Source organism: Lepidochelys olivacea (assembly GCF_965140295.1).
Source record: "Lepidochelys olivacea isolate rLepOli2 genome assembly, chromosome: 3".
Taxonomy (NCBI): domain Eukaryota; kingdom Metazoa; phylum Chordata; order Testudines; family Cheloniidae; genus Lepidochelys; species Lepidochelys olivacea.
This window is the reverse complement of record NC_140413.1, coordinates 12434250-12454793: the sequence shown is the minus strand read 5'-3', so window position 1 is coordinate 12454793 and position 20544 is coordinate 12434250. Positions and strand designations below refer to the sequence as shown.

Here is a 20544-nt window from a genome sequence, read left to right as displayed (position 1 = left end):
CATACCCATCGTAAGAAACTATCCCTACCCCAAAGAGATTACAATATAAACAAAGGATTCCCAATTTATCATCCTTAGTTTACAGATGGGGAACTGAGGTACACAAAGATTAGTAGATTTGTCCTAGGTTCGCACAGAATTGTGCAACTGAGGTAGGAATCAAACCCATAAGGCACTCAACTGCGATTCAGGAGCCCTGAGTTCTGTTCCCAGTTCTACCACAGGCCTGCTGGGGGACCTTAGGCAAGTAACGTCACATCTCTGGGCCTCTGCTTTACCTAGCAGTAAAATGGGGCTACTGATGCTGACCTCCTTTATAAAGTGCGTTGAGATGTAGGACTGAAAAGCTCTATACATTATCTCCTGAGTCCCAGTCCACTGCCTTAACCATAAGACCATCCTTCCTGCACATTCAAAAACATGGACTCTACAAAAATCATCCTGACTGGCAAGGAGCATTCATAGAATCATAGAATATCAGGGTTGGAAGGGACCTCTGGAGGTCATCTAGTCCAACCCCCTGCTCAAAGCAGGGCCAATCCCCAACTAAATCATTCCACTGAGTATCCCTGAGGTCTTCTAAAAACAGACACTCGCCTTCTCCAGCACAAGGACAATATGTAAGGCTGCAGATCTGTATTGCACTCCTTTATTCAGAGACAGGGTGGATTAGGTAAGATCTTTTATTGGACCAACTTCTGTTGGTGACAGAGACAAGCTTTCTAGCCTAGACAAAGTTCTTCTGTGTAAGCTTGTCTCTGTCACCAACATGTCTAATAAAAGATCTTTCCTCACCCACCCTCTCTCTTTTATATCCTGGGTCCAACACGGCTGCAACTAAACTGTACATTCCTTTCTCCAGTGATTTTGTGCTTCTGTCACTTGTATCACGGTATTTTAATGTGCAGAGATACACAGACACCACTTTAAAAAGCCATTGCTATTCCAAGAGTGAAATTTAAATTCAAACATCCTGAGAGAAGGCTTTTGCAGTTGAATAAAGAAACAACACTTTATTCTGAGCCCATATCATTTCATTCCCTTCTCAGTACTTCATGTCATTTAGCATCTTCTTTTTACATACATATATACCTCTAATCTACCATTGCAGTGAAGGGAGGCGACTGGGGGGTTGACATTGTCTTGCAATGAAACTAGGAAAGCTATTCATTCAGCTCTCTAGTGTTTGCTTAAAAGTGGTTACAAACAAAAGATTTATTGAGGACCAATTCGCTTTGGTTTAACTCAGTTTCTTCAGACTGTTTCTTTGCATTACAAAGCAGAGCTCCCCTGGGCAAACTGCATTGCAGCTTAATGCAAAGATTGGGCCAAGCCACAAAGCTACTAATAGTGGCCAAAGTTTTCAGGGGCAGTGGCAAGTGGTAGTCTAATGCATCAGGCCTCAGAGACCTGGGTGCTATTCTTGGCACTGACCTGATGTATAATCTTGGGCAAATCATCCTCTGTGCCTCCATTTCCCTTTCAACACTTTATCAGTTTATCTTGGAAGTTCTGTGTGGCAGGGACCATCTCTAACCATTTTATATACAGTGCCTTGCACAATAGGGTCCCGATTTCAGTTGGGGCACTACTATAATGTTCATAATTATGATATTCGTGGCTCAAATTGAGACACTTCACAGGGGAGGGATTTTCAGAGAGTGGGTGTCCGTCACGTTCTGAAAACCAGGCCCCTTTAATAAGCCCCCAAGTTGGGTAGCCAGCAATTGACAAGCTACTCGTAAACACCAGTGACTTTTAGAACTTGGTGAGAGGCAGGGTGGTGTCTAGGGGACAGCATACTGGCTGGGGAGTCAGGACAAGTAATGACAAAGCTTTTATAGTTTCAAGGAACAGCCTCCTAAAACGTAGTGTTGGGAGCAGCCATTGACACTTCCTGATGGCAGTAACACTCCTTCTGTGGATTCATTATTAGGAAAAAATCACCCATAGCTTTTTTAAAAAAAAAATATGGGTGGGTGATTAGGACCCAAACAACCCAGCAGAGATTGACATTTATGTGCAGTGTGCTCAACCCTGATTCTTGCTGGGCTGGGGCCCTGAGTATGTGGCACAATGAATTTACATTCCTGCAAGGGATGTCTAGGACAGAGGGACAGCAGCCTGCTGCTCTCCTGATGATTTGTGCCAGAAGGAAAATAGGCTTGTCAGCCATTCCTCTGCATCCCTTCCTCACAGCTAGCCTGCTGCTCCATACAAACTCCAACCGGTGGTGGAGTGGGCAAAGCTGCCTCTCCCAGTCTGATCAGTGCTGAGGGAAGAGCATGTTTTCCTGTCACAGGTGCTGGCAGGGAAGCCCAGTGCTGGCAGGGAAGTGGGCTGGGTTGGCATTCCCTGCTGACAAGGATTAACAGGAAAGCAGGTTAACCTGTCAGTCTCCTGAAGATCTCTATGGGGTGCATGGGCAAGATGGCTCTGCCCATGAAGTCCTGGCCAGTGGAGAAGCCCATGCCAGCTTCTGAAACATATTACTCCACAGGGAGTGGTAGCACAGAACATACTGAGGCCTGTCGGAGAGCAGATGTCTCTTACGCAGAAACAGGGAACTTAAGTGTGGCAGAAGGAAACTGGAATAAGCGGGGCACGTAGAAGGATGCATCATAAGAACTGAAGCGGTAAAGGGAGAAATTGGACTGCGCTGACAGAAGGAAATGAAGATGTTCTCGTAGTCACTGATCCTGCACCATTGAAGTCAATGAGTTGGCAATTGACTTCAAGGGGGGAAAGGTTCAGACCCGCAGACCTGATCCAAAGCAGATTGAAATCAATGGGCATTTTTCAATTGACTACAGTGGGCTTTGGATCAGGCCCAGGGGTAGGGAAGACAGGACGGGAAATTAAGAAGCATTCAGAAGTAACAGAAGAGAAGGGGAAGCATTTGAGAGATCAGTGATATGTGGGGTGCAGTACATGTAGAATCCTAGTGTTTTCTGTTGGGAGTGAAACAACCGCAGGTGTGGAGAAAGGACATGGATGGGGAAGGAGGTGCATAATTCGGGTTGCCAATTTTGGTTGGAGGTATTCCTGGAGGTCTAATCATATGACATAATCTTTAATTAAAGATTAATCTTTAATTCCTGGAAGCTCCAAGACAATCCTGGAGGGTTGGCAACCCTATGCATAACAAAGGCAGGAGGAGACATGCAGACTACTGATTACCCCTGATTCAGAGTCACATAATATGGCTCTTATCATTCAGCAAAAATGATGGGACAGTGGGCGCGTGGGCTCTCAGAGAAGCCTGGGGACAGGATAGGACCCCTCCCTAGTACACAGGTGCAGCCAATCAAGACTATGACAAAACAACCTTCCTAGATATACACACATACACACAGAGCACAAAGCTGAAGAAAGAAATTCAGCTTGGAAGCAGGCTTCAGCTTTAGGTTTCTTTGGTTTTGTTGGCAGCAAAACAAAAGAGGTCTTTAAAAATAACATCAATAATGTCCTTTTATAAAGGCTGGGCAGTTGATTGAAGTGTGGTGTCGTGGTCAGAACGTGACCCTGGGAGCCAGGCGTTCTGATTTGCCTCCCTCTTTGACACAGGGCAAGTCACTTAGGCCAGACTTCTAAAACTTGGGCCCCTCAATCCATACCCTAATTCTGCAGGGAGCATGTGCTGACAGTGAGCTATGAAAGAAGCCATGTGTCCCATGCCCTGGAGGTTAGAGTCTGTGAAGGCAGGGAGCTAAGCAGAGGAGATCTAATAGTTCAGGGGACTAAAGAGGAGGGGCAGGATGATAGTGTGAATTGGAATAATAAACAAGTGACTCCGTTAGCCTTTCTGAACCAAACTGGACTAAAAGAGGCAACTCCAACGACGAATTGGTTTGGGTTTCTCTATTTCGAAAGCAATGGAAACCTTCTGTTACAAACTGGGCATGTGGGGCAATCCAGTGTATGAGAAAGGATTGGATAAGCGAGACAGATTCAAGAACATGGATTAACTTGTGGTTCCCAGTCTTTTCAGGCAATTTATTTTTCTACAAATAAATCAAAAATAGCACCTAAAGACCCCAACTAACATCTGTGCCCTATCGTGCTGGGTGTTGTACATACACATTGTCAGAGACAATCCAAGCCTATGATCTAAACAGATGAAGGAAGTATATTATCCCTGTTTTACAACTAGAGCAAGGTCGCATACTTAAGAAGCCTGTTTCAGAGCCAGTGGTTGACCCCAGATCTCTCAAATCCCGGACCATAAGGCCAGCCTTCCCCTCTTGTCCAAGTGTTCCCAGTTGACTATCATGAGGCCCCAGCTGACCTGAGGACTGGAAGAGCGCAGCTCCCCATCGCAGGAGAACATCTGCAAACCTGAGTGGTAAGCCGACAGCAGCAGTGCAGCAGGACTCAGCAGAGTGGAGTTAGCAGCTTTTCAGCGCCACGTGTTCTGCGGCAAGAGTGCTGCTTTTCTTTAAACAGGCACTCCGTGTTATTCAAGGGCATGCACCCTGCAGAGCAGGTAGGAGCTGAATGTTCCAAAACTATAGGGCGGGGAGTTTAGAGCACCAGTAACAAACATCCTGAAAGCTCCCTGGTCACATCCATTATTAACTGGGAACCAACGGAAGTACCCCTATTCATCATGCCGCCGACTAGCGGCTAGGAACTAAGTCAAGCTTCTTCCCTAACACACTCCTTAAGTTTACTGTTGGAGAAACATCTTTTATAAAATGTAAACAGCACCACGCCGAAGGTCGGAGTCTTGATGGTGCAGCGTATCCCAAGGTAATACCACTTTAAGCTCCATATAAACTCTTAAACAGTTTCTATCCTAAAACCAGACCGTAGGTGGTACAGTTTTTTACGATATGTTATAATAGTGCAATAAATCTGTTAGCTTAAAATCGAATCTCCGTGGCCTTTTAGAGAAATCATCATTAAATGCAAGGCCCTGTTAATGATGCCATCCCAGTGAAATTGTTTAATCTGCTAGGGGGGTGAAAGGTCACCAAATGAATTTTTTATAATACATCAACTTGACACGCAATAGGGAAAACTGTAATAGATAAAAGCAAAGGAAAAGGGCACTGTCTTCTTCTGATAGGTCAATAGCAGCCAAGAGAGTCACTCATCCACTTTTCCTTCACTACTGTGCTCCTTTTCCATTTAATATGGACACCCAATTAATACCTCAGCACCATAGACAACCTCATTTTAGGTGAATTATAGCAATTTCTTCCCCCTTCTCTGAAATGAAAGTGATCACAATACATCATAGCATTGTGCGAATTAACGTTAATTGATTTGAGTTACCAAGCACTGATGGGCCACTTCTATAATCTGGGCCTTATTGGGAGCTGGAAGGGATGGAGGGAAGATTAGATTGCACCGTCCGTTGCTTTGACGACGGCAGTCACCTGACGGCTTGTTAGACAGTTGTAAGGTTCTATTGCAGGCCCCAGTGGGGTCGTCAGTAAACTGGAGTGATGTCCAAACATCATTACACGCTGCTCCAATATTAAAGCAAAGGGATTAGCACCTTATTGCAAGCAACCTGGATTTGTCATTGTGCTGTCGTTATCCAATTTCCAGCTGATAATGTGACTGTGGCCTGCGGGCGTGAAGTCCTGCAGCCAAACTAGGGTATACAGAAAAGGAACCCAAGTCCCCAGCACCCAAAAACATTTAACCCCTAACTCGCCAGCTTTCTACAAACAAGGCATGTGGAAAAAAATTAATGGTACATTAAGCAACACTCAGAACAAAGTGAAATGGGGAAGCTACAATATTGAGGGCCTGGTTCTTCCCTCACTCACACCGATTTGACTAGTCTCACTCCATGGAAGTGAATGGTTCAGCATGGGAGCAACTCCAATGTAGAGGAGGAGAAAATCAGCCCCTCCGAGCTGAGGCTGTCACGGTGCCACCACTTAGCTCAGCTGTACGCACGTGGGGACTGTAGCACATGGAGATCATTGTACGAGTTGCCATGAGAATCAACAATGACACTCCCTTCCTTTCCAGAAGCTATGTCTCCCACTCATTGTTAAGGGGAAACCTGGTCTGTGAGCAGCTTATGTAAAATAGGTGATAGTAGGAGACAGATCTTTTTTCAAATACCATAGAAAAGTGACACATGGTTTTAATCACCTGTGGTTTAATCCCTGAGCACGAGTGGCATTCATAACTCCTAAAGGAGTTGCTTCTTGCTTCTCAGGATCAGGCCCATTCATTTTAAAATGGGAGTTAGTAACAGACAACCCCCCCCACACACACACACACACACTTGAGGAGCTGTACTGGTGTCATCAACTATCAGAGTGCAGCTTGATTGATCATATCTCCCCAATGGAGTCAGAACCCCAGTTTTTTCCCATACAGATCGGTCTGGTGTTATATGTGAGATGGAATTGACCCTCCCTCTCCTAGCTCCTTCCCATCCACTCCACCCCTCCCCCTTACCTTCTCCTCCTCCTCTGCTTGCTCTGCTGCTACCCCTTCTGGTCCATCTCTCTTATTCCCTTCTCTCCCTTTCTTTCCCCTTCCCACCCTTGCCCTAGCAGCTGATCTGGAATCAGCTGGCTCTTGGAGAGCTATTGCCTTAGCAGCTGCTGTTTCAGCAGCAGTTGCAGCCGGGGTACGACTTTAATTCTCATCCCCTGACTCTTGTAATTCACAGGTGTCACCCTGGAGTGTGATCAGTGCATTTCCATAGCTGCCAGGCATGGTATGACACTCTGAGTAAGGACGGCTTTTTAGATAGGTTTACTATGTACAGTAGATATTAAACAGAGGGTAGCTTCAAATAAGGCTCAGTCTGAGGATGGCTCAGGGGATTGGTAATGGGTAAAAGACTCTTTAACTCCTAAGTCACTGGAATGAATCCGGGAATAGTGGGACAGAAAACTACAGAATAAAGACAAGTTTCAGAGTAACAGCCGTGTTAGTCTGTATTCGCAAAAAGAAAAGGAGGACTTGTGGCACCTTAGAGACTAACCAATTTGTTTGAGCATAAGCTTTCATGAGCTACAGCTCACTTCATCGGATGCATACCATGGAAACTGCAGCAGACTTTATATATACACAGAGAATATGAAACAATACCTCCTCCCACCCCACTGTCCTGCTGGTAATAGCTTATCATTATGCAAGGTAGCCTGTGTCCTCTTGTTTTTTCCTACCCCCGCCCCAGATGTTCTGGTTTAACTTGGATTTAAACTTGGAGAGTGGTCAGTTTGGATGAGCTATTACCAGCAGGAGAGCGAGTTTGTGTGTGTATGGGGGTGGGGGGGATGTGAGAAAACCTGGATTTGTGCAGGAAATAGCCCAACTTGATTGTCATGCACATTGTGTAAAGAGTTGTCACTTTGGATGGGCTATCACCAGCAGGAGAGTGAATGTGTGTGGGGGGGTGGAGGGTGAGAAAACCTGGATTTGTGCTGGAAATGGCCCACCTGATGATCACTTTAGATAAGCTATTACCAGCAGGACAGTGGGGTGGGAGGAGGTATTGTTTCATATTCTCTGTGTATATATAAAGTCTGCTGCAGTTTCCACGGTATGCATCCGATGAAGTGAGCTGTAGCTCACGAAAGCTTATGCTCAAATAAATTGGTTAGTCTCTAAGGTGCCACAAGTACTCCTTTTCTTTTTACAGAATAAAGATAATGGGACCTCAAGAAGGCAGACTTAAGCAAACTCAGACCATGGGAAGCAAGTCTAGGGGAAAAAACAAGTTCAGGAGAGTTTGTAGTGTTTTAAAGAGACATTATTAAGGGCACAAGAGCAACCTATGCCAATGCATAGAAAGATAGGAAGTATGGTAAGAAACCCATAAGGGCTTAAGAACTTCAACAACCTGAAGCTCAAAAATGAGTCAGATGAAAAGTGGGAACTAGGTCAAATGATGAAGGATGAATAAAAAACAAAAACCAAAAAAATAAACCCCACAAGCACGTAGGGACAAAATTAGAAAGGCCTAGGCACAAAATGAGATTAAACCAGCAAGGGACATAAAGGGTACCAAGAAAACAGCAATGAAACAGTCTGAGCCCAGTGAGCAAGAGTCAGTTAGCATAGCCCAGCCATGGGTTTTTCTTTGCTGTGTAGACAAACCCTTAGTGAACTCATGGAGAACAGAAGAGATCCCAGAGGACTGGACAAGGGCAAGCATAGCACCTATCCGTACAAAGGAGAATAAGAACAACCCATGGAATTACAGACCAGTCAAATTAACTTTGGTACCCAGAAAGATAATGGAGCAAATAATCAAATAATCAATTTGTAAGCACCTAAAAGATAATAAGGAACAGTCAACATGGATTTGTCAAGAACAAATCATGTCAAACCAACCTAAGATCCTTCTTTGACCGGGTAACAAGCTTTGTGGATAGGGGAGAAGCAATAGCCATGATATATCTCAACTTTAGTAAGATGTTGTGTCACATGACCTTCTCATAAGCCAACTAGAGAAATATAGCCTAGATCAGGGGTCTCAAATACACGACCCATGGCGATATTTCCTGCAGCATGCCAAGCTCCCCCTCCCCCTCCCCCCAGAGTTATTTCCTGCCGGCCACCAAGCTCCCCTCCCCACCACTCTCCCTCCCCGCAGTGCACTGCGTCCCCACTCCTCTGCCTACCTTCAGGCACTTAGCGCTTTCCAGGAGGGAGGGGCGGGGAATTGGGGAAGGGGTTGGAATAGGGATAGGGAGGTGGCGGAGTTGGGGCGGGGACTTTGGGGAAGGGGTTGGAATGCGGGCAGGGAAGGGGTGGGAAGAGGCAGAGCAGGGGTGGGGGCTCATGGAAGGGGTGGAGTGGGGGCAGGGCTGGGGGGTGTCAGTGATGCGGTCCTCGGGCCAAAGTACTAGTCCTCATGTGGCCCTCCTGGTAATTCGAGTTTAAGATCCCTGGCCTAGATTAACTTACCAGAAGGTGGGTGAAAAAGGGGTTGGAAAACCGTGCCCAGAAGGTAGTTATCAATGCTTCACAGTCAAACTGGAAGGGCATATTGCAGGGGTCGGCAACCTTCAGCACACAGCCAGTCAGGGGAATCCACTGGCGGGCCACAAGACATTTTGTTTACGTTGACTGTTCGCAGGCACGGCCCCTCGCAGCTCCCAGTGGCCACGGGTCACCATTCCTGCAGCTCCCATTGGCTTCCCGAAGGTCCCATTGGCTGGGAATGGTGAATCACAGCCATTGGGAGTTGCAGGGGGCCATGCCTGCGGACAGTTAACGCAAACAAAATGTCTCACAGCCTGCCAGCGGATTATCCTGATGGGCTGCGTGGCGAAGGTTGCCAACCCCTGACATTTTGAGTGGGGGCCCGCAGGGGATTGTTATGGGTCTGGTTCTTTCAATATCTTCAGATATGATCAGAGTAGTGGCATAAAGAGTACACTTACAAACACTGTGGAAGATACCACACTGGGAGGGGTTGCAAGCACTTTGGAGGACAGGATTAGAATTTAAAATGATCTGGACAAACTGGAAAAATAGGATGAAATTCAGAAAGGGCAAATGCAAAGTACTCCACTTAGGAAGGAATAATCAATTACACAAATACAAAATGGGAAATAACTGCCTAGAAAGGAGTACTGCAGAAAAGAATCTGGGGGTTATAGTGGATCACAAACTATGAGTCAACAATTATAACAGTGATCACAAACTATGAGTCAACAATTATAATCCTGTCACAAAAAAGGTGAACATAATTCTGGGACATGATAGCAGGAATACTGTCGGCAAGACATAAGAAGTAATTTTTCTAACTCTACTCATCACTGATAAGGTCTGAACTGGAGCACTGTGTCCATTTCTGGGCACCGCACTTCAGGCAAGATGTGGACACACTGGAGAAAATTCAAATAAGTGCAACGAAAATGATTAAACATGACCTAGAAGGAAAGACTTTTTTTAAAATGGGGTTGTTTAGTCTGGAGAGAGAAGACTGAGAGGGAACATGATAATCTTTAAGTACTTTAAAAGCTGTTATAAAGAGGAGAGTGATAAATTGTTCTTCTTATCCACATGAACAGGACAAAAAGTACTGGGCTTAAATCACAGCAAGGGAGATTTGGGTTAGACATCAGGAAAAACATCCCAACTGTAAGGGGAGTTGAGCACTAGAACAAATTACCTTGGGAGATTGTGGAATCTCCTCATTGGAGGTTTTTAAGAACAGGTTAGACAAACACCTATCGGGGATTATCTAGATCGAGATAATACTTAGTCCTGTCCCAGTGCAGGGGACTGGATTATATGACCTATTGAGGTCCCTTCCAGTCCTACATTTCTATTATTCTGATTCTAGCCCAGGTTAGCAGCGGCCAGCAATTGTTATCATCTGATGGCTATTCTGTGATGATATGAAACTGAGTCAATGTTTTATAGACGGTGTTTTACACAGAAGTTTGGAAACTTAGAAGACAAGTATGTTTTCCTTCAAGGAACAAAGGCCCAGATCCTGAAAAGTATTTAGGTGACCCAATATCATCAGTGGAAGTTAGGCACCTAAATACCCTGGAAGCCCTGGTCTAAAGTAAAGGAAGGAGTAAATCATTTTGGGCAGGATTTTCCAAGCCACTTAAGAGATTTAGGCACCCAAATCCATTATTATCTGTATGTTGGTAATGCCCAGAAACCACAGCCATGGGTCAGAGCCCCATTGAGCTAGGTGCTGTACACATACATAGGAGGAAAAGAGAGTCCTTGCCCCAAAGAGATTACAGGCTAAATCAAAGTTCAGTGTGAGATGGACACCTAATTCTCCAGACTCTCATCCTGAACACTTCAGTGCTCAGCAATACCAGTGTCTATGAAACGTGCTCCCTTGATGCTACTTGGGGAGTCCCAACATTTCCTTTCACTGGATGGATCATTCCTAGAGAACAGCTACCAGCTGAGCATCCAGGAAAAGGGGAGACGTTTTCTTCTGCCCAGGTCAATTTCCATGTTTAGTTGACTTTGAAAATGCAGCTAGTTCCAGTGGTCACGTGTACCAGTAAAGCCAGAAGGACTGAGCACAAACAGGACAACTGGATCTCATCTGAATGACCCAAAGAGCCCCTCAATGACAACTGGCAAAGGGTTTACTGTTCTGTAACAGCAACTCCTGACAGGCCTGACAAACTCACTACACCTAGCATGTTGCTTTCATAGTGTTTATCCATAAAGAATGTCATGTGAGGTATTCAGTACAAGCTGGGGTTTCAGCCAGACAAAGGATGTACGTTCACCTGTCTCCCTCAGTTCACATGTAAATTAAAAGTATTGTAAACCAACACGATGGAAGCCCAGTTTGCATTAGAAAGCAACATGAGGATGTGAAGTCAACTTGGAGCCAGCACACCAGGGACTATGCCACCAGGGATCATCTTGACTCTGGGGACAAACAATGATGGTGGGGAATATAAGGGGGAGGCAAAAAGACACCACTTGATCCTGCCCCTGACGAAGGAATTAGGCTCTGTGATAAGATTAATGAAAATGGGATCTCCGTCAGCCCTGGTTGGAAAAGAAATGTGTGGTGAGATAAGACTGCTTTTAGGCAGATAGTTAGCCTGTTAAAGTTAAGTTTAGTCTCTAGAAAGCATGTACCGATTTTATTTTATATGTAACTCACACACCTCTAGGTTATACTGTTCTGTCCCATTGCGGGGGGAGGAGGAGGCGGAGAGAGAGAGAGAGTGAACGAGAGTGCGCACGCACAAGACGTTGGACTTTTAGCTCATGTGGTAGAGGCTCATACACTAAGCTCTAGAGGCCCTGGGTTCTATCCTGCCCGCTGACGACCAGGGTCTGTCGGCGTTAGACTTACTCACTATTTCTCAAACCTTAATCATTGTCAATAAACCTATGATTGTTTTCACTATAAATATAACTCAGCGCTGTGGTGTTATACAAGAACTGATCCTCATTTGAATCAGACAAACTGGTGTGTACACTCTGCCCTTGGGGATAGCAAACCTGGTATTTCTGTGAGTAACCAGTGACAAGGGCTGGATGTCACAAGGGAATGCTTCAAAGGGGGCTTGAGGACTGGAGTGTGTCTATTGTTAACCTGCAATGCAAAGTGATATTGTGGGATGCAGCAACCAGATCTTTCACTCCAGTCTAATTCCATCACCAGTCCTAGCCTCCTGAAAGGGGCGGGGAGGAATGAGGGCAGGGCCACGTTCTTTCTGCAGACCACACTGGGCAGCAGAGTTGGGACAGCACATGGGGGAGCGTACACCCCTCCTTTCCAAGGTTGTGGCAGGAGTACCCCGAGTCAGGTATGCTATCTCTAGGAGCCCCTGCCAGGGCAGTGGGACTCCACTCCCCCACTGGCCACGTGCAGTGGCTTCAATCCACAACCTAACCCTAAATATTTTTAACTACCTTTTCCCTCCATACAGTCACTTTGATGAAAGGCACTAAAATGACAGCGCTGGAGTCCACAGTCCTCCACGCATCCATAAACCTAGTGCAGCACGGGCAGCAGCAGGACAAGCATCCCCTACGCTGCCCCCACCACTGTGCCCCTGATCTGTGAAGACCAGCTTTAGTGGGGAGAGGAGGGTGATGGTTCAGGTGTGGTGGCCACTCTGTCCTTGGCTTCTCTGCTGAAAATGCCATCAAGGAAGCCAGTGAACATGGAGGGGGGGTGTCATAAATATAAAGGGAAGGGTAAACCCCTTTAAAATCCCTCCTGGCCAGAGGAAAAATCCTCTCACCTGTAAAGGGTTAAGAAGCTAAAGGTAACCTCGCTGGCACCTGACCAAATGACCAATGAGGAGACAAGATACTTTCAAAAGCTGGGAGGAGGGAGAGAAACAAAGGGTCTGTGTCTGTCGGTATGCTGCTTTTGTCGGGGATAGACCAGGAATGGAGTCTTAGAACTTTTAGTAAGTAATCTAGCTAGGTATGTGTTAGATTATGATTTCTTTAAATAGCTGAGAAAAGAACTGTGCTGAATAGAATGACTATTTCTGTCTGTGTGTCTTTTTTGTAACTTAAGGTTTTGCCTAGAGGGATTCTCTATGTTTTGAATCTAATTACCCTGTAAGGTATTTACCATCCTGATTTTACAGAGGTGATTCCTTTACTTCTATTTCTATTAAAAGTCTTCTTGTAAGAAAACTGAATGCTTTTTCATTGTTCTCAGATCCAAGGGTTTGGGTCTGTGGTCACCTATTCAAATTGGTGAGGATTTTTACCAAACCTTTCCCAGGAAGTGGGGTGCAAGGGTTGGGAGGATTTTGGGGGGAAAGACGTGTCCAAACTACGTTTCCCAGTAAACCCAGTTTGAGTTTGGTGGTGGCAGTGGATATTCCAAGGACAAAGGATAAAATTAATTTGTACCTTGGAGAAGTTTTAACCTAAGCTGGTAAAAGTAAGCTTAGGAGGTTTTCATGCAGGTCCCCACATCTGTACCCTAGAGTTCAGAGTGGGGGAGGAACGTGGATGCTTGTCCAATAAACACTGGGCTGAGACCCCCTCCAATTCATTTCACACACAGCCCATGAGATGGTCACAGCTTTCAGTCATCACAGAACTGGGATGAATCTGAAAGGCTCCATATTCATTACAGCCCAGTGAGCCATAACTTGAAGGTTTATTTTTTAAACTGTAACATTACTTCTATGGCTATTACGCCATTTGCCACAGCAATGTACTCTCTCTCTCCATCTCTCTTCCATATTATAGGCATCACCTATAGTTAAGATTGAATGACACCTTCCATTATAAGACACTGTTTTCAGTTCTTTATAACTTCACCAAATTAACGGTCTGTGCTGAAATTTCTCAGTCCGTGTGACAAAATTCTTACCGTTGTTTGGTTGACGTGCTATGTCATCTCTGAGCTTTGAAGCAGGGACCTAAATTTGTCCAGGGAGTTGCCTTGATGTCAGGGGTTATGTCTTTTGCTGTCCTCATGAAAATTTGACCAAGCTGAACCCAGTTATGAGCCTGACTCCATCTGTCACTCAGGACTGCAGAGGCTCCGCAGGAATTCCCCTGCAATTGCTCCTCCTGGCTATCGGAGGGTACTGTGGTGCCAGGTACCAGAACAGGGGGTAAGCTTACTGTCTCTCCTGCACTCTCCAGGCTCCCACTGCTGGCACCCAGACAGTGTAGAGGAGAAGCAGAAAGCAGCTGGAGTCAAATGCACAGGGGTAAGAAGCTGGGCCTTGGGGGCGGTAAGAGAGGAGACTGGGGCAAGGGGCAGGAGGGTTGGGGGAGACTGGGATGAAGAGGCAAGGGGGAGGATTCGAAGCAGGAAGGGCTGGGATGAGAAGCCAGGGCAAAGGGGACTGAGATGGGGAGTCAGGGGCAGGGGTGGGACTGGGATGGGGAGGAGGCTGAGGCTGGGAGTTGCCTGAGGAGCCATGGGGATTAGGGAGGGAAACTGAGTTGTCAAACCAAGGTGGGGGGACTGGGATGAAGAGCTGAGGGGCGTGGGAGGGGCTGGCAGAGCCACGGGCAGAAGGGGGAGATTTGGGTGGGGACACAAGTCGAAAGGTCTGTTACAGACAGACCCCTGAGACACTCCCCTGAGAACTTAGAACGGAACCTCAGATTGCTGAGTCTCAATATTCCTCCACTGTCAGCAAATAACTGAGAAACCCACTGGAAAAACGTGTGTCTCATCTCCCTCTAGTGGCTGGCCCTCATACAGGATGATAACCTACCACTGCTATCAGCAACGCCACTAGCTCAAGTGGTTCTAAACCTGCTAATGAACTATGTGGGAGTCCTGGTGGGTCCATATGATGGACTTTCCATTTTTTAAAAAAGCCTAAGAAATTACACACAGTAGGAATATAAAATATTAAATGGCTAACCGATAAGTATTAGTCTTACCGTTAATATATTGTAGCTAATGTTTAAAACAGATTGGCAGCAGCTCCAATCCCGGGCCTGATTGTGCAGGACCGGACAGCAGCCCCGGACCCTGATCCCCACTGTGTGGGGCCAGGCGACGGCCCACGATTGGATTCCTGCCACATGGGGGCAGGCAGCAGACTCCGACCTCTGTTGTGCAGGGCCAGGTGGCAGCCCCCAACCTGGAACCCCACCAGGCGAGGCCAGGAGGCAGACCCCTATCCCCGCTGGGCATGGCTGTGCAGCAGCACCAGCCCCAGCCCCCTGACATGTGGGGCCGGGCGGCAGTCCCCAGACCCGGACCCCTGGTGTGCAGGGCTGGGCAGCCGCCCCGACTGGATCCCTGCTGCAGGGGCTGGGCGGCAGACCCCAACCCCTGGTGGGCAGGGCTGAGCAGCAGCCCCTGGCCTGGATCCCACCATGCAGGGCCAACCTGCAGACCCTGACCCCTGCCGCGTGGTTCTGTAGGGGGTGGGCAGCAGCCCTGATCCCAGACCCTGACCCCTGTCATGTTAATAATTAATTCACAATGTGCAGATGCATTATGACACAGGCTTTAACTACATACTATTATTTCCACAGAACCCCTGCCTCATTCAGTGCCAAGGATTCACTGAATGAGCAGCTCTGCAATATTTTGCTTTATCCACTTTGCTCAATGAGTGGCCCCAGGCCTTATTTATTGTGCACTATGCAAACCCTGCTCTGAAGACAGAATAATTTATTTCCATGTGTGTGCATGCATGCACGCACACACACACACACACACACACACTCTTGGTATACAAGTATATTACTATTGTGCTTTCTCTGTCTTCCATGTAGCTATTAGCTGTCATCTCCCTCTCTCCTTGGTGAATCAGGAAGCAGCAGAATGAACTGACCCACATGTATCCGATGAAGTGAGCTGGAGCTCACGAAAGCTCATGCTCAAATAAATTGGTTAGTCTCTAAGGTGCCACAAGTCCTCCTGTTCCTTTTGCGGATACAGACAGACACGGCTGCTACTCTGAAACCTGACCCTAAAAAAGCAGTCAAATTGAAACCACATAAAGAAACGAGACAAATTATTTAAAATAGGTCTTGTCAGTATGATAAATAGTTCTGCTGTTGTAACCCACACACCTTCTGGGTGAGGTGTTCTGTCCCATCGAGTGGCACTGAGACCACTCAGAGCGAGAGATTAATGAGTCTCCTCTACATCCTTAACTAAGAGCCAGTTGGCTTTTAGTTCATGCGGTAGAAGCTCATGCACTAAGCTCCAGAGGTCCCCGGTTCAATGCTGATGACCAGGGTCTGTCGGCATTACACTGTTATGCAGAGCTGTTGCTGCTAGGGTCCCCAGGGCTACCTTTAGCCATTTCCTTGTGAGTTGTGAACAGGGAGTCCCAATCTCTGTTGCCCAAAGCTTTGCGAAGCAGGGAGAACTGGGGGTCTGACATTGCAGGGCTGTTGGCCATGTGCTGGTGTAGGCTGTTAAATCTGCCCTAGAGATCTCTGAATCTCATTTGTTTCTGCAGAACACAGGTGTGGAAGAAAATTTCCCCCGTTGTGTGGAAAAATACACAATCTCTCATTATCCCAACCCCATTATCCCTGCCTGTGCTGGTGTGTATTGTCTAGACTCTAATGAGGGACAGACAGAGGGGATATTACATGTCCCAACAGGAAATATCTGATTTAATTTTACAGGTTAGCCAGGGCCTTATTATATCACAAGTGTCAAAGCCACAAGTGATGCCATAAAGTCTAAGACTGATGGGGAGTAATAAATAACACTACAGAGGAACCCAAGTGGTGAAGGACAAATACCTTCCTTAAGTTTGATAGTGTTTGTGTAACCCACTGGTGAGTGTGTGTCACAGATCCCCTTCTGTAGGATCAGGCCCTAATTTAGGGCCTGTCCCTGAAGATCCTTATTATTGGATCTTACTATTGAGTAGTTCCACTGATATCACTGAGATTGCCTATGGGAGTTAATACTACTCCCAGTAGTAAGTGTTTGCAGGAATGAGCTTTTAGACATAAACCTGAGAGGAAAATCTTACAGACTTTAAAAGAAAATAATATCCTTTCTATATGTGTTCTGAGTCACCCTGTAGAATTTAGTGAATCATCCTATAGAATTTAATAGTGAATTAAATCCTTGATCTATAGGCTGGTTTTAAAAAAAAAAACAGTAACAAACACCTATAAAAAGGATCTCATTTTGTATAAAATTGTATAGGTTTTTAGAGTAATTTCTATAGAATCCTATTACATTTATATAGATTCCTACTAGTTAAAGCCCTATTGCTTTCTACAGGTTCTATAGAGCTTGCACAGTGAGGGGTGGCAGTACAGAAACAGAATGGGGAGAGGATATGGGAGATACAGAAATGTATCATCATCTAATATGCTTTACCCTTAAATACACACCCTCAGAGATCTTCTTTGTTTCCGTTGCTGGTGGGTTATTTCAATTAAATATTACAGTGGGCAAGCTGTGCCACCCCAGGAGCACCCAGCCAAAGGAATTGTGATGCAGAGAGTTATAATTTCTTCTCTGCTCCACAGGGGGAATAATCTGTGTCAGATCATTACGAGGCCCAGATTACACCTTTCCTGCCCCGGCTCAGTTCCATTGGCTGGTGTTTGGAAAGGAGAAAAGCTGAGGTTCTGTTCCCCTCTCCCTACCCATGTGTGTGGCGGGGCAGGGGTGGGACTAGTGCCCACGCAGGGCCTGCTCTCCCTTCACACACACAGACAGGTGGTGTGGGTGGCATGCACATGGCAGTAACAGATGGGCTCTGTCTATTACAGCCCCAGCTAACTACCTCTCAAGCTACAGTAGCTCATGCTTTTAGCTCTGGAGACCCCTGGTTCAGTCCTCAGTATGTCGCCCAAAATGGCAGCCATGACATTTACGCGTGGGTATCTTTCAGACTTGCATTATGTTGGCGCTGTTCTTTCCACCCTGAGCAAACACAGCTAATCGGTCGCCTCCCAAGGCTCTATTCTACTCATGGCAGTCACGATAAGCACATGTATCTGTGTTTGCATCATCAGGGCCTAAATTTCTAAGCTTTTCAGGACAGGAGCCTGTCATTTTTTCCTCTATTCACACCGTACCCATCTCTGGCACTGTGTCAATAAACGAATACCATGCATATGTTTAATAGATTTTAAGGCTGGAAGGGACTATTATGATCATCTAGTCTGGCCTCCTACAGAATGCAGGTCAGAGCATTTCACCTGGCAGCTTCTGCATCCAGACCAACTGCTTCTGGTTGGACTAGGGCATATTTTTAAGAAAGACATCAAGTCTTGATTTGAGACCTCTGAGTGATGGAGAATTTAATACCTCTCATGGTAAGCTGTTCCAGTGGTTAAATACCCTCATTTAAACTATTAATGTCTTAAAATAATAAATAATCATAAATGAGCTTTGAAGGATACATACAAGTAACTCACTTACCCGGCACTGCCCCCTGGTGGTGATGACAAAGCAGATTGTGTCACCATTAAAGTATCAATTGGTAACTCCAGGGCTCGCTGAAGATCCCCAGTCTGCTGAGCGTTGATAACAGTGCTGGCCAAGCTCTTCAACCTGTCGCTCGACAAGGAGGGAACAAGCTTATTTCTGAAAAGGCCTGGTGGGTCTCCAATTTCAATGATCAACACTCTTAATGGGGTAACGGCACGAGATGACTGCAGAACCCAAATGCTGGCTGCTCCTCTACGGGTTTTCTCCCAGCCAGCCCTGCTACAAAAGGCTGTGCAAGATGTCATGGGAGGGCACTGACGCCTCCTCTTGCCGACATTGTCTGAGATAACCTTTAACGTGCTCTCGCTTCCTGATGCACTCTGAACTATTCTGACATGAACGTGTTCAATCTTCAAGAAATCAGCCAGGTGATGGACCACCCTTCTTTGACCCTCCTCTCCAATGGTCTCAGCAATGGTAAAAGCAATGTGAAGGGAATAGCTGGTGTATATTTCTATGGGGTCATCTCCATGAAGGAGGACGTAGAGAAGGTTGTTCTCAAAGCTGAAGGAGTGGGTGCCTGCCATGGCATTAGTTAAGAAAGCGCTGGAAGAAGATGAGGCTAGTGGAATGTAATTCCCATTCATGAAAACATGAAGGCTACGCGGTTCATCGTAGAAGATGGCTATGAGAAGTCTGGTAGAGTTTTGACCACTGATGAGGCGGAGTCTTAAGCTTGGAGGTGTTAGACCAACAAAGCAAACCTTAGTCAGCTTGTTGGATGGCAAGACCGAATAGAAAGCCCTTGGATGTTCTGAAGGACAGCAAGATACATGTGAAACTGCATTACTGAAAGCCTCCACAAAACTGCCAGTCACTGATACCACTGGAGATGACCTCCTTCCGTCTGCTTCAGTGTCCAAGCTTTCTAGGATCACGAGTGCATGGTCTGTGTCTTTGCAGAAGTAGCCTTGCGTAGAGGGCTTGTAGATGCACTTTGTGTCTTCTCTGTAAATGCCTGTTTAACAACAAATAAATAAATAAAGGGGTGGGCTGATCTGCCATTTCTACACGCTGTGCTGTACCTGCTTATTTGCATGGTACACCTTTCTGTGTGATGCTGGTACGTGTGAAGATGCAAGGAGCTGTTTCTCTCAGATGTCCTGGTTAGCAGGGCAGCAAACTTTGCCATGAATTTGGTATTCTTTGTGAAGCTCCTTTACGTCTGACATGAATAACAACCTTGCTTTCTCCTCTCCCCTCCCCAGCAATCCTTTCAACTGAGGTGGATTGTGTCACAAACATAGCCCATAGTAAGGGGCAGTTCATTGTTGTGCAATTCCAGGAGCATCCAAGGGAAGGAACTGTGGTTCCTGTTCCCTCTCTGCTACAGGGAGGTAGTAATTTGGAACTGCAGTAAATTATTACTCTCTTCCTCCCTGCTCTTGCACAAGATAGCTGTGCATGTTGCCACGTGCTCTGGAGATGGGGTATGCAGTGACCCTTACTGAAGTACACCTGGATCCAACACTGTACCCTGCACTGGGCATAAAGATGGGAGTCTTCTTCCCCTTGGTACCCCTATGTGAATGTGCAGTCTGAGCTACAATCTAGCTCACTGCATTCAGCTTCCTGGCTTCTGGCTTTGGGGATTGGTCCTGCTTTGAGCACGGGGTTGGACTAGATGACCTCCTGAGGTCCCTTCCAACCCTGATAGTCTATGACACTATGATTCTCAGCAACATTACAAAGTTGGGGGGAAATAAGCTACTTATTAAGAAAAAAAAAAGTTTGTTAGAGGCATAAAAGAAGAGGCTGAAAAGACTGGGACAATTTAGCCTTAAATAAGATCTTCATTAAAGTAAACAAAGAATGGGACAATGAAACGAAAAGAGTGCTCCTCTTCACCTTTCACCACAGTATGAGAATGAGGCGACACCTGCCTCCAGGCCACAGGTCAAATGAAGGAAAGGAAATGGCACTTTGTGGTGTGAAAAGTAGCACTCCAGAACTCAGGGCTGCACGATATCATGAAGCCTAATCAAGTGGGGATTACCATATATCTTCATGACAGGTTTCAGAGTAACAGCCGTGTTAGTCTGTATTCGCAAAAAGAAAAGGAGGACTTGTGGCACCTTAGAGACTAACCAATTTATTTGAGCATAAGCTTTCGTGAGCTACAGCTCACTTCATCGGATGCATACTGTGGAAACTGCAGAAGACATTATATACACAGAGAC

General features: G+C 46.1%; 1 protein-coding gene across 3 annotated transcripts in view; it reads right to left on the bottom strand.

Annotated features, from left to right (window-relative positions):
- PKHD1 (PKHD1 ciliary IPT domain containing fibrocystin/polyductin) overlaps positions 1 to 20544 on the bottom strand; it is a 433326-nt gene that overhangs the window by 65240 nt on the left and 347542 nt on the right. For all 3 annotated transcript variants that reach the window (XM_084623857.1, XM_084623855.1, XM_084623856.1), the window contains exon 60: positions 18296 to 19322. In XM_084623857.1, the coding sequence (XP_084479983.1) occupies positions 18296 to 19322 (1027 nt within the window). The remainder of the gene's footprint in view (positions 1 to 18295; positions 19323 to 20544) is intronic.